Source organism: Montipora foliosa, chromosome 9 (assembly GCF_036669935.1).
Source record: "Montipora foliosa isolate CH-2021 chromosome 9, ASM3666993v2, whole genome shotgun sequence".
Taxonomy (NCBI): domain Eukaryota; kingdom Metazoa; phylum Cnidaria; class Anthozoa; order Scleractinia; family Acroporidae; genus Montipora; species Montipora foliosa.
Genome location: NC_090877.1, coordinates 45,071,449 through 45,086,075, shown reverse-complemented (window position 1 = coordinate 45,086,075; position 14,627 = coordinate 45,071,449). Strand labels below are relative to the sequence as shown.

General features: G+C 39.3%; 1 protein-coding gene across 1 annotated transcript in view; it reads left to right on the top strand.

The window, feature by feature from the left end:
• LOC137969987 (collagen triple helix repeat-containing protein 1-like) overlaps positions 1-5,368 on the top strand; it is a 9,286-nt gene extending 3,918 nt beyond the window's left edge. The window contains exons 3-5 of the mRNA XM_068816417.1: positions 1,225-1,366; positions 1,415-1,494; positions 4,863-5,368. Of these exons, the coding sequence (XP_068672518.1) occupies positions 1,225-1,366; positions 1,415-1,494; positions 4,863-5,213 (573 nt within the window). The 3' untranslated portion in view covers positions 5,214-5,368. The remainder of the gene's footprint in view (positions 1-1,224; positions 1,367-1,414; positions 1,495-4,862) is intronic.
• Positions 5,369-14,627: the final 9,259 nt, after the last annotated feature.

Below are 14,627 nucleotides of genomic sequence, written 5' to 3'. Positions count from 1 at the left end.
CGAACTCAAAGACTTGGTCTTTTTTTATATAAATGCCTTTACTGTAGTACTGATTTAGATTTGCTGAACTACGTATCTTTTGTTTGTACGGTCGTACAAGACAAAGTACTAAAAGTCCTTTAATCTACGCACTCCTCTTTGCAAAACATCTACTTCACGTGCCGTACTTTAAAAGAATAGTTAATTTAAAAAGGAACCTCCACTAAAACAAGAAGACAACTTTAAACCACAAAACATAATGTTTACAATCCAAATTGTTCAGACTTCTTCCAATTAAGGCTTTTGTACCCGAACAAAATGAATTTCAAAAACGCTTGCTTTGGCTTTCAAATTTCCCGGGTGTGGTCATCTCGAATGAGGGTGACGTGTCGTGGTTGCCCTATTGTTTCAGAACAAACGCTCGTTGTGTCAGAACAATAGGGGCAACCACGCATGTCACAGTTATTCAAGATGGCGGCGCCCGGGAAATTTGAAAGCCAAAGCAAGCGTTTTTGAAATTCATTTCATTTAGATACAAACGCTTTCATTGGAAAAAGTTTTATGTTCTGTGGTTTAAAGTTATTTTTCTGTTTTAATGGAGGTTTCCTTTAAACTATGGAACTATGTTGGTAAGCTAGCACCCCCAACCAGTTTTCCCTCGCCTACTACCGTTTTAACGTTTTGTCCACAAATTCAATGAAATCAATTACCCCTGCACGTGCACGCGAGTCCCTACGTTCCCATGCCACTCTTGATTTTTTTTCAAATGAATGTTTGGGTATTTATTTCATTTTAATTTAGGTCTTATTCTAGGGGTGGTGCCTCGCATAGGACGTTACTCCCGTTGCACCTTTCCCTTCTGGGTTTTGCTTCTTTCTTTCTTTCTTTTTTCTTTCTTATTTATTTGCTTTTCGTCGTTTCGTGTGTATGTTATATATTATAACAGAAATACCCAATAAAGCTAACAGAAAAAAAAAAAAAACACTCCTAACTGCTAACGTTTGAATTTATGGTTGGCTTTAGCTCTTGGATATACAATGTTTCTTTTATTCAGTACACACACATCAAGTTAATATAAACTGCATTTTTTTACAAATATTTATCACCGCTGTTTTTATTTTATTCTTAAATGGAAAGGTTTCTTCAGCTGTAACAGCAAGCTAATGTGCTTACAATTTTAAGAGTAATCAATCAACAGATAGATAAAGATAATTATCAGTAAGTTATGTTTGCTTTCCGATCCAGCAAGTCTCGTCAATTTGCCGTTGTGGTATTCCCGGCATGCATGGCAAGCCTGGATCCCCAGGATTCCCAGGCCGCGATGGACGGGACGGCCGTGACGGGTTAAAAGGGGATCAGGGACAAACTGGAGCGGCTGGTGTCCAGGGTCCTCCCGGTCAAAAAGGAGAGAGAGGAGAGACTGAGTCAAGTGAAGGTTCAGGTGTGATGCCCTTCAAGAACTGGAAGGAGTGCGCCTGGAAAAATAACGATGGCAGAGATAATGGCCTGATTAAGGTGAGCTGAGCAACGGAATACACAAACCATTAGTCTGTAAGCTGGCTTCAGTGTTTGAGAGTTTTGAAGTAAGCAACCGTGGACAATCTTCCTGTCGGTGTGCGTTGGATCAGTGGCTTGAGCTGATCGGCGTAATTGCAAGTTGAGAAGCTAAATGTTTTGAGGAACAGCCCATACAACGTAGATTTGATTTTAGTTGTGTACTGTATTTCGGTTGGCCAAACCAGCCTTCTTCAGGTGCAATGAGAGTTTACGTTGGATTGCTTCTATCTACATATATATATAGTAAATGGATGTTGACGTCATACTGGAAGAATGTGATAAAATATGGTAGTTACAACAAATTGGAATTCAAATACTAAGAGTAACGGAAAAATAACGGAAGTGACTGTAAATAATAAACTGAAATCAAATACGTTTCTTCGCGGATATTAAGACCGTTGGGATCAATTATCCTGCCTTTTGAAATTAAAAAACGTTTCCCTGGCCTTACGGATCGAGTCTCTGTTGGAAAATATTTTTTCGATAGGAATTAATTGCATGTCCTTAGCAATGTTGTGGGGAGAGGAGAAGAAATGTTCTGCGACTGTACTAGGCTTGGATTTGGTGTTAGCGTTATCTAAAGTGCAGCGGTGTTCATTGAAACGGTCTTTTAAACTTCGTTTAGTTTCTCCTATGTAATGTAGATGTAATATGTTACATTGAATCAGGTAGATAAGGTTTTTAGTTTCCCAAATTATGTGGGAATTCATGGAGCGTGTTTCGCCAGTAGAGAAGAATGTGTAGTTGGTTAGTCCGTGGAAAATGTGAGGACAGGTAGTGCAGTTTTTGCCACAGCGAAAAGAACCGGAAGGAGGTGCGGAATTAGAATGAGTTACATTAGGGGACAGTTTAGCTAATACCAGCAGATCTCGAAGGTTAGGGGATCGTCTGAAAGCCACAACTGGTAGATGTAGGAAAGCAGTTTTGCAGCAGTCAGAGGAAAGGAGTAGATTGTAGTGTTTTTTTATATATTACGTTGAAGATGGAAGGAAGTGATGGATTATCGTTCGCTATGAAAGGTATGCGTTCAGGTTTGTTTATCTGTTTAGGTTGTAGGGTATGTATGCGGGAAATATCAGTGGAGCGTTGTATTTGTTTAGTAACAAAGTCGCGTTTGTAACCTCGTTTCATAAGGTATACTTATGTCGTTAGTTGTGCGAATCTTGAACGTTTCGTCGGTAGAACAAATTCGTCGTAGGCGGAGTGTTAGGCTGAAAGGGATGGCTTTTTTGTGTGTAGAGGATGACAAAAAGAATAAAATAAAAGTTGGTGTTTGTCCGTAGGTTTTGTGTATAGGTCTGTATTTATGCTTCCGTCCCTAGTAAGTGAGACGTTAATGTTAAGAAAAGGAACATTGGTCGGAGAGTATGAGCTGTTGAATTTTATGGTAGGATTAATGCTATTGAGATAGTCGATGAAAATTCTTTGGTTCTCGGGACTTTCAGTCCAGATCATAAAAATGTCATCGATGTATCTCAACCAAGTATGGGGTTGAAATGAGGCGTCCTTAAAGCATTTTTTCGAAATACCAAAGGAAAAGGTTAGCAAAAGAGTGGGCCATTTTAGTGCCCATAGCTGTGCGGTCTATTAAGAGGTGAGAATCACGCGGATGAGGTCGCAAATAGTGCCAGTAGGGATGATGGTGTTGTGAGGATCAGTGGGTAAAAAATTATCACAAGCATTAATATACCTTCATTATGTGGAATATTGGTGTATAAAGATGAGACGTCAAGTGTTACTAATAATGAATTAGAGGGTAATTTGCCAATGGTAAGGAGTTTATTGAGAAAATCATTAGTGTGTTTAACATAAGATGGTAGCTTGTGGACAAGAGGTTGAAGATGGTGGTCAACAAAATGGAATATGCGTTCAGTGGAATGACTATTGGATGAAACAATGGGGCGTACTGGGTTACCGGGCTTGTGTACTTTGGGAAGGATGTAAAAACGTCCTGGTTTTACGTTAGGTTGTATGAGGTATTGTTTTGTCTTCTCGTCAATGAGGTCGTCAGTGTACATTCTGTTTACGTATATGATTCAATGTAACAGATGCCATCTACAGTACATAGGAGAAACTTAACGACGTTTAAAAGACCGTTTTAATGAACACCGCCGCACTTTAGATAACGCTAACACCAAATCCAAACCTAGTACAGTCGCAGAACATTTCTTCTCCTCTCCCCACAACATTTCTAAGGACATGCAATTAATTCCTATCGAAAAAATATTTTCCAACAGAGACTCGATCCGTAAGGCCAGGGAAACGTTTTTTAATTTCAAAAGGCAGGATAATTGATCCCAACGGTCTTAATATCCACGAAGAAACGTATTAAAGTTCAGTTTATTATTTACAGTCCCTTTCGTTATATTTCCGTTACTCTTAGTATTTGAATTCAAATTTGTTGTAACTACCATATTTTATCACATTCTTCCAGTATTACGTCAACATCCATTTACTACATATATATGTACATAGAAGCAATCCAATGTAAACTCTCATTGCACCTGAAGAAGGCTGGTTTGGCCAGCTGAAATATAGTACACTACTAAAATCAAATCTACGTTGTATCGGCTCTTGCTCAAAATATTTAGCTTCTAGTGTTTGGCTTTCGCATTCAAGCACTACTCTCTTTCTGGTAATGAAGTTCTAAATCTAATAACATTTTGTTCCAAAGTTAATAAATTCTTAAGAGTGACATTAGGCCTTAAAAGTATTGACGTCATGCTAACGTCATTAAAAACTGGATGGAATGCGCATGGAACGTGAACGATGGCAAAGATTATGACCTGATTATGATTAGAATCAAATTGCTTTTTTGATAGCATGGAAGACAAGTCTATATCGTTGGTAAACAGTCGCTCAAGAAAGTTCAGTTTTAATGTGCAAAACACATGTGCACGTCATTTCCTGGAAGAGGACATTTCTCGTGAAGTAAACAGATGTGTTAATCTGCTTAGGAGAATTAAATTTCTTCATTTGAATAAATAATTTTGGATAGATCAAGCAATTGAGTATTTGCCACAGAGAGAAAAGGAAAACTATTCGAAGTAAAACCTTTGATTCCGACCTTTCTTCAAATTTAGAGGGATTTGTTGTGGCTAAAACTTACACTTCAGGGTTTGTTTGGTGATCCCTTATTTTTATCTTTTCTGGAATTTCATTTTTTCCAAATGCTTTGCATAACGATATTAGCGCAACTAATAATCATAATAAAATGATAATAGAAATAATAGTATAGTGATTTATTACCGATTTCTGGGAGCTGAAATTATCTCTACTTTTATGGCCGCTCACACATTTAATATAAGACGATTTTTATTACACAGGATTGCGTGTTCACCAAGAACTTCTCTGATACAGCTCTTCATGTGGCCTGGACTGGTACTTTGCGAGTTTATGGCTGCACTAGTTGCTGTAAACGCTGGTACTTCACTTTCAACGGTGCTGAATGCTCGGCTCCCCTCCCTATTGATGGTGTTGTGTACTTACGCTTGGCGGGTCAAGAACCTCTCCGCGTCCGCCATATTGAAGGGCACTGCAACAACATTCACAAGGGAAAGGTGCGAGTGGGATTCTGGGTCGGCAATTGTCCTAGCTATGGAAATGCTGATGCCGAGACAGGTTGGAATGCAGTGTCCCGAATCTTTGTTGAGGAAGTTCCTAAACCTCAAGCTTAGATATCAACATAAAAGCTTCATGATCAGTCCGGCAAAAGCTCTTTAAAGGGACATAAATCATTTAAATGTATAGTTAAATAAGTATACATTAATATCATCGTGGATAACGGCCACCTTCGTATATTAGGGCTGCTTTTGATTGGAATAAAATTCTGCTGAATAAAAAGCCGGATTACAAATTAAAGTTTCCTCTGAGTATGATTCTTGTTCTCTTGACTTTCTGTGTATGTTTTTCTTCATATTGATTTTTTCACAATGTGTAGTCAGGAGAGCTTTTCCCACTCTTCTCAAAGTCAAAGTTTGGAGATTCGTCAAAAAATGTGATATCTACCACAAAGGCCATTTTTGTCACTTCATGCAGAACAGCAAAATCGCCAAGTCTTCAGGCTGGTTTTCAAAAGGGATGGAGTCGGAGTCGGAGTCGTAATCAGAAGCGCAGAGCGATACGATCTAGTGAAAATCAAATTGTCGGAGTCGGAAGCAGAATACCGATTCCCCTTATTACCCCGTCGCTTACGATCCAGTGAAAACTGCATTTTCGGAGTTGCAAGTAGAAGCGGAAGAATAAGCCAATCACGATGCTCGATTCCAGTCATTGTGATTGGTTGGTTCTTCCACTTTTGCTTCCGACTCCAACAATCTAGTTTACACTGGAGCATAAGCGACACGGAGTCAACCGGTGTCGGAAGAAAATGGAAACGTTCTGATTCTTCTGACTATGATTCCGTCGAGCTTAAAATCCGATTCCGTCGCTTGTGAAAACCAGCCTTTAAGTATCACCACGTCATTAGAACTGATAAATCAGGTGTTTTTTTTTCTAAAAATAGCCGCTCAGTATGACCACAAGCTAAAAGTAGATCGCTTGAAAAATTATCATTGAAAGATACCATATAAGGCGGATATATTTTCTCATCTCATCCTCTCTTGGTGTAGTAAAATCGACTTTTGACCTCCATTATATTTGTTGCACGAGGATAAAATTGAAGGAATCAAAAACTGGCAGGGAGTTGAGTAGCGATTAATGCGGAGCTTGTTTAACACTACAGCTGAACACGAAATGTTAATAGACGTGGCAACCAAAAATTTTATTATCAGCTTTTCAGTTCTTTGTTAGCAAACGTACCAGGAATTTCTCTGCGCTATCGGTTAAAAACAGAAATATTGAGTTGATTCAAAGTTGACCATAAACCCACCCATAGTTTGCGTTTTCCCTCCTCCCAGTCCAGAAATGATTTAAGGCACTTTTTAATAATGAAGAGGAATTGAAAATCCGGAAATCAGACTGTGGCATAGAAAACCGATGTCAATAACGAGAAACTTTAAGATATGTCTAGAAATGCACATAATTTGATGCAAGCGTCACGAAGTGTCCCCTTACTCTTCTTCTCAACTTCAACATCAGCCGTGTCTGGGATGACATATACTTTATTTACCGGAATGGAGGTCCGTCCTTAGGGGAAAAAAACCTTGCCCGAGGTCTCGAGAACGGTAAATAACGGGATCCCGTTAAAGCCACCTAGATTTTTTAGGTATTTATAGGAGACAAATGAAATGAATATATAGTGTCTCATTCGTCTATAAGAGACAATTGCTTAAATTATTGTGATAAGTTGGAGGATCACTTCTCCCTTTTATCTATCATGACCCGCACTGCAAACATATTCTAGACCCTGAGTTGGACAAACCATAGGCAGTTATCCACTTCAAAGCGTTTTCTGACCGAGCGGGGAATGGATTCCAAGAAACACGCAAGCAAATTACCCGCGCGAAAAAAAAAGGCTTGCTATGTGGAGTGCAGGGATGGCGCGGTGGTGAGAGCACTTGTCTCCCAACGATGAGACCCGGGTTTGACTCCTAGCCTCGGCGTCATATGTGGGTTGAGTTTGTTGGTTCACAACTCTTCACCGAGAGGTTTGTCTCCGGATAATCCGGTTTTCCCCTTGCCTCAAAAACCAACATTTGACTTGATTTGCGTTTATTGTCAATTTCAGTTTACAGTGTCTTCAATTAGTGGTCCAGCGCTAGAACGACTAGGCAGTGAAATAAAGTTCCTTTCCTTTTCTTTTAGCTAAAATGGCGAAAACCGGAAAGTAGGTGACGTTCCCTGACTTTTGATATACAATCCAGATTCGTCATTTTGCATTCTCAAAAGAAAATTCAAAGAAAATTATCCGGTGGAACTCTTATCTTAACATTTTTCTTACATCTTTTCAATAAGTAGCTTAAGTTGTATCAGATATTTTTTCCATATATTACTTATTACGCTAATGAATTTGAAATTGTAATCAAATTGGTTTTAGAGATATTTATTGAAAAGTGAGTTTTAAAGGATCTTAATGCAGTGCCATACAGTTGCCATGGCAACAACCAAGGCCTTGAAGACACCCTTCATTACTCTACAATAGTTTAATGTACAGATATTAAACTGTGACGTTGCCTTTCTGATAGGATTTAATCTTTTAACGTTGTGCACCCACTGCTAATTGCAGAAACCGTTTCGATGCTCCATGATGACAACATTTTTGGGGGGGGGGGAAGCTTTTGAAGGAACAAAATGATTGGGAAGAAGGTAGAGTAAAAGTGATAGTGAAATATGCCATGATAAATTGATCAAATTAAATGTTATCGGACTCTATAATCGGAATTTAGAGCGTCTATTTTTCCATCGAGCTTGGACTTTAAAATGCTACAAATCGCCACCATCTGTACTTTTGCCAAAACAAGTTCTCCTTAAATTTGTGTTGTCTCACTTCTGACATTTTGTGAGCACTAAATGATCTTTGATGGGCCGGAGAGCTCATTTGAGGACAGCGGAAAATCATAGGGATCCTCCTGCAAGGAAAAAAACAACGGCTCCAAATAGAGGTTTAGCGGTCGTGAATACAGGAAAAAATTACTAGCAAGCGTTGCTTCAGTCTTTGATCATGATTTTCTGTCATTGAACATGAAGGGGTTCACGAGTTGTCACACAGAGAGGAGTTGCACACAAAATGTTCAGTGATCGATTGGCGTAGAGTGGAAATTTATCTATTTATTTATTTCGGATGCAAACGCTTTCATTGAAAAAAGCTCAAACAATTTTGATTGTAACTGAATAATTACGTTGTGTGGTGTTAAGTCAGTGGAGTTTCCTTTTAAACTAATGGCAGTCGTTAGTCAGTTATTAATAAAAATTGAGTTGATTCTAAGTTGACCGCTAATATATAATTAACACACCCATAGTTTGCTTTTTCCCTCCTTCTAGTCCAGAAATGGTTCAAGGCACTTTCTTAATGATGAACGGGAATTGAAATTCCGTGGCGCAGAAAACTGTGCGATATCGATGACGAGAAACTCTTGGCGACTGTAATTCTAAAGAACTGTCCAAAAATATTTGGTTTATATATTCTTACCATGGAAGTCGATTTTTATAGAGCCTTAGAAGTTGGAAAAAGCAGCTGTTGAACTTCGGGAAAGGGCCGGTTTGATACTGGGTTGACCGTTACAAACTATTCTTTCGTAATGGGTTTAAACCCAGGAGTTATATCATAATTAAGTAGAGTACGATCGTTCGGGTGAGTGTAGTCCTTACTTTAGGGTGACAATGACTAGAACAGTCCCTCTCAGGACGATATTCACTCGGATGATCGTACTTCACTTAATTGTGAAACAATTATTTCAAAGGGATCGCTCATTGAGAATTGCAATGAAAGTAGGTTGTGAAGTCAAGCCGGTATCGAACACATTCTTCATCCTCGCTTCATCGTGGACAAACTGCAGGCAGTTTTCTGACCGTACAGGGAATGGGTCCAAAAATTACCCGCAAGAAAACAACGCCATCTCTTCTCCAAATTAACAATTATCGTTAATTCGTAATACGCTTTGAATTTACTATTATCGTCAATTTAGGACACTGTACCCCAGGACTTATGGTAGCAGAGAAAAGAAGGAAAATAAAATCATATCAGGGGATTGGATTGGAACCCGGAGTTTCAACTCTATGGGAACTTCTGCCTTCCGTTTTACCACTGAAGATCAAGACACTGCGCTCTTTAAAAAAAGGTTTTTATTTATGCTTCATGTTCCATACAGTGTGACTGATATTGCTGGCAAAGCATTTCTCTGGGCGAGCTCCGTTTGCTGGGACACAAATGATACCACATATGTTTGGGATATTTGGCCAAGCCCTGATGGGCTAGGCCGTTTATTTAAAATCAGCATGGTAACGTAGGAAATACCCAAATATAGAAGACACGATCCCAGCAAAGGTGAGGGGACACACGCCATCCACAAGAAAGTAAAAATAGGGGGGTTGGGACTGAGAAAAATTGATTTGACTCTGTTGAATCAGCCTCCTCCAAGCTTGCACAAATGGTGAATGATCTAGAGAAAATCCCGGATGACAGAAATACCCAAACTGCAACATGGGAAATAACTAAGTAAACTAAGCATGTCTCACTCGGCATAAATCCATTTATTTCCTCTGGGCAATAAATTTCTTAACTCTCCCATTAAATATCATTGCTAAAGGGTGATTAGGCCTAAGCTATATTAATAAGGCGTAAGCGCAAGCTTTGATTTTAAAATGTTTAGCTTTCTCGTGAGATTTGGTAACAGACATTTTGCAGTGTTAATATTGTTTGTTGCCGAGTGATAATACAGCATTATCAAATAGTGTTGAAAATAGTGCTTGCGGTGTGGTGGTCGAGTGGTTACTGAGGTGACGGATCAAGCAACATTTCCAAGTTCAAGGTCCTACGTATATGTCCATATTTAAAAAGTAAATCATCTTTTCCCCATAATCCATAACCAGCTTGCAATCTTTCAAATTAATGATAATTCGCTATTTTCGCAAATCCCATAATACAGTTCATTTTGGGGGGTTATTTGAATTCAAACAATGGATATCCAGTTCACTAAAGCATGATACAGTCCCAAGAGTAATTAGCTTGATTGGAAATAACGCAAACTGCGGTGACAAACATGAGGTTAAACAAGCGCATTACTGAAAAGTTTTTTATTGACTTAACGTTTCGAATCATCTCAACATACATCTTCAGAAGTAACCGTCAGCTAAATTTTTTTGAAATATATAACAGTAACTTTAGTAGCTTATGAGGGAATATTGATAGCAACAAAAGGAGGTAATTTAACACTTTACAAAGATATACAAGAAACAATGAAAACAAAAGAGAAAATATATACACTGTAAATGCATAAACCTAATACACATGTAAAACTTAAAGATACAGCTTTTTGCTGCTGATGTATTCTTTTAAGGATAGCTGAAGATCACGAATAAAAAGAATTTCTTTTATGGTACAATGTCGGTCAGACCTCTCGGTGGCTAGAATTCCAAAGTGGTCCCATTTTAAGTTGTGACTAGTTGAGATTACGTAATCAGCAATTAAGTAGCTTAAGAAACGACAACGGCGACGGCAACGAGAACGTCACAAATTTGCATATTTAGTGGGCAAAAACAATAGATGGTTTTCATTCACGTGACTTGGCGGCCATATTATTTTACAAAACAATACAAAATGTATGCATGGAATATGCATAAAAATAGAGTTTGGTTCCCAAAGGAGATAACGTCTATTGTTCTTGTACACCAACATGGCCGCTGTGACGTCACGTGAAAACGATCTATAGCTTTGCAGGCCCTGCACGTGCGTTTTTCACTTTTGTCCATTTCTTTGCCGCTGTCTGCAAAACAAAAACGTAAAATAGCCAAATTTGAGGTTTTATCAAGAACGTCAGCACTTGAGGATAAATTTTCGTTTTTGAGGAACTACCACACCCTTGCCACAAGTAGTCACGAAGCGATTAAAATAACGCGAATTTATATTTTGAGATCACGTTCTCGTTGCCGTTGCTGTTGTTGTTGCTTAAGCTCCCTTTTGTTACTTAGCAACGCCTTGAAGTGTTCAGATTTTCGGTCATGTAGCCTACGCCTTGTTTTACCAATGTAATTCATTACAATCCCAGCAACTAGCTTTATAGATAACTTTGGACATAAGAGATCGAGCTAATCTGTCCTTATAGGGGAAAAAACGAATTGATGTTACGGGTACTATTAAAAAATGAAATAATTACTAATACAACATTTAAGCTGCGTAGCGATAACATTACTGGTACGTGTTAACTGACGAGACGGTGAGACGAAAAGGGCAACCCTGCTTGTAAACCTCTGGAAAGCCGTAGAGTACGCCATGAGTATGGAGTAAGATATATATGCTGGTAAGTGGTGTCGTTTATGATCTTTCCCTTGTTCAGTTTCCGAAGATATGCAATCAAATTAGAGAGGTGCCTGCTATTGTTATTGCGCATACGTTCTGCGCATCCCGAGACTCTCGGATTTCCTATGGGTGGTGTTTATTAATACAGGGATATTTTTACGCGGTTCAAACTATGCGGAGAAAGCAGAACTTAGCAAGTACTCTCGGTATCGAAAAAGAAAATTGGGGGTAATTAACTTTCAATTTGGAATAGAACAGCTGATGGCCACATCTGCTGTGCTTTTGTTTGAGATGCTAACTTTCTCGTATCTAATGTAATAGTCAGTCACTGCAAAGACATAGTCTCCTGATGGCACTGAACCCATGAAATCAATTGAAATGTCTTGCCAAGGTCTTTGAGGCAATTCAGTCACTCAGGTGAAGAGGTTCGGGATTGCTCGGTCCACTCACAACTTGACACCCATGGCATGTTCTGCAAAATGCTTCAGCTTCTTTATCACAACCTGGCCACCAGACCTTTATCGGCAAGCGTTGCTTCATTTTTACGATCTCTTGGTGTCCTTCATTGGCTAATTCAATTGCTTTTACACGTAGCCTCTTAGGTTCAATAACTCTGGTTCCTCGAAGTACAATGTTCCCAAAAAGACAAAGCTCTTCTCGGGTTGGTTTGTTCTGTGCACAGATGGGAGTCTCCCAATTTCCCATCTTAATTAATGATTTGTCTTACATCTTTCAATTCTTTATTTACTGCAGACTCTCCTTCTATTTCTTCTGTAGTCATCGCTCGTGGCACTGCTGTATTGTTTACGAATCTGATGTATTCTTCTGCTACATTCCTAGGCTGTGGTTTTTCAGTCTTCGTGAGGCGTGTCAACGTATCTTCATTGTTCATTTACCCTGGCAAATACTTCACAGAGAATGAATATGGTTGTAACTGCAACAACCGTCGCTCAATTCTCGCTGAAGGCCTAGACCGCGCTGAGTAAATGAACTCCACAGGTTTGTGGTCCGTCCACAGTTCAATATCCAACCCATAAAGATACACATGAAACTTCTGACAGGTCCATACATAACCTCACATGATTTGGCTTAGGTACAACCCCAAAATCCCACGGAGTTAAGCCATCAACCTTCTCAATGATGTCTACCTTTAATCATGCGTCACGTTTTCTCTCGATCTTTTCCTTTAAGCTAAATGCAGGCCGCCTCAAAGGTTGTGCAACCGGCTGGATCTGCTGATCGATATGAAGTTTCAGTTGAAAGTCCTTGAAATTTCCTATTCCTGTAAATATATGCTTGTATCTTGTGGCTATCTCACTGTAATCTGCCACAAGATTCAACGGGCCTTGCAATTTTAGGACTCCAAGCTCAATGGCTGATTCGCTTCCTAGTAGTGGTTCTTTTTACCCCTTGGTAACGGTAAATTCAGCTCAAACACATTTGCTGCCTACTGTCAGATTTGCTATAAACGTTCCTATGACTTCAAGAGGTGTAACTGCACCATAAGCATGCAGCTTCTTTGCATCCTTTCGTGACACGCAATATGTTGCTTCTTCAATAGCTCCTACAATGCTGTACTAATGACATTTGCACCTGCTCCAGAATCAATGATCATTTTCACTGGGATACCCCTAATGTATACTGTGATCCTCCCTCCAATGACTGCAAAGACATACTCGTCTTCTTCCTCCTGACAATCTTGAGCCTGCGTGTACCGAACCCGGGATCTACTCGAAACTTTTTCTAAATTTGGTTTTGCTTAAATTTGAAAACTGCCCCGGCTGAGAACATTTGGAGCACGTTTTTTCCCTGGCCGGACACTGGGGATCCTTGGCAAAATGACCACGCCTACCACAATGATAACCCTCGACCCCTCCTTGCGGCGCATTATCTCGACCATTCCGTCCGGGCATTCTATCATTGACTCGATTTACTGATCCCCTTGGTAGACTCACACTCTAGGTCGACCTTTTGACTGCCTCATAATTCCGGGTAATTTCTTGTGAGTATTGCAGTGTGAGTGTCTCGCCGTTTTCCAAACGTTTACGCCGTAACTCATTGGAACGACACTTTGAGATAATTTGATCCTGGATCTAAGCTTCCATTTGATCTCCACAATCGAACTTCTATGCTTTCCGCCGCAGTCATACTGCAAATTGATCAAATGCTTCATCTTCCCGTTGCACCATTTCTCTGAATAAATGTGGCTCGTGTGGAGTTTTCACTTGAGTGTTCATGCGCCGAAGTGTGGAGTTAACGCATGATCGTCATTCTGATACTCCTTTGCACTCCCTGTATCACGCAGAACATTATAAATATCTTATATATCTGGTCCAACGCAATGAAGAAGCAATGATCACCTTTGCACTTTGTTATCATCTTTGTCGGGAATAATAATGAAACCTTTTCCCCCCAAGTACAGTTCAAAACTATGAAGCCATCGCTTCCACTCAGTGCCCACACTACTCGGATCACTATTGGGGATGAAATGGTTGAATTCCCCCAATATCCAAATCTCTCAAATTCATTTTCTGTCACGAACGTTATTTACACCCTAAAAAGCATCCTCGTTGCCAGTTGTAGAATTCAGTGGACGTTTGAACTAAACTCATCGAATATCCGCACGCTCTCCATTTACCCTTCATGTCAACTATCCCGAATATCGTCATGTCAGTTACATGAAATATTCCACAGATCTAGGTACTGTATTAAAAACGATCTTAAAATAGCAAGAAAGCATTTACACTTGTTGATTATTACTAATATAGTAACAACTTCTCAGTGCTAACGTTTGAATTCATAGAGGGTTTTAGCTCCTGGACATACAATGCTTCTTTTATTTTACAACGATAACATGTTTTTCCCGATGCAATATCAAAATTGTCCCATTTGATGTTGTGTCCAGTCGTTGTGATATGGTCGGCGATAGCTGAATGGTGATCTTTTACCGCTTGTGTTAAAGTGTTCAGTTTTTCTGTCATTTAATCTTCGTTTAGTCTTTGCAATGTAGAAATAGTCACAGTCCCAGAAGCTTGCTTTCTATATGACTTTTGACATTTGAGAGCGATAATTCATACAAGTGGTCTTTGTGATGAAAAAGTGATTTTATCTTAAGTTACCATGGACGAAGAATGAGAGTTGTAGGCTTTTGACTTTTATCATGACTTCATATTCTCTTGTTAGGACTTAAGACTCT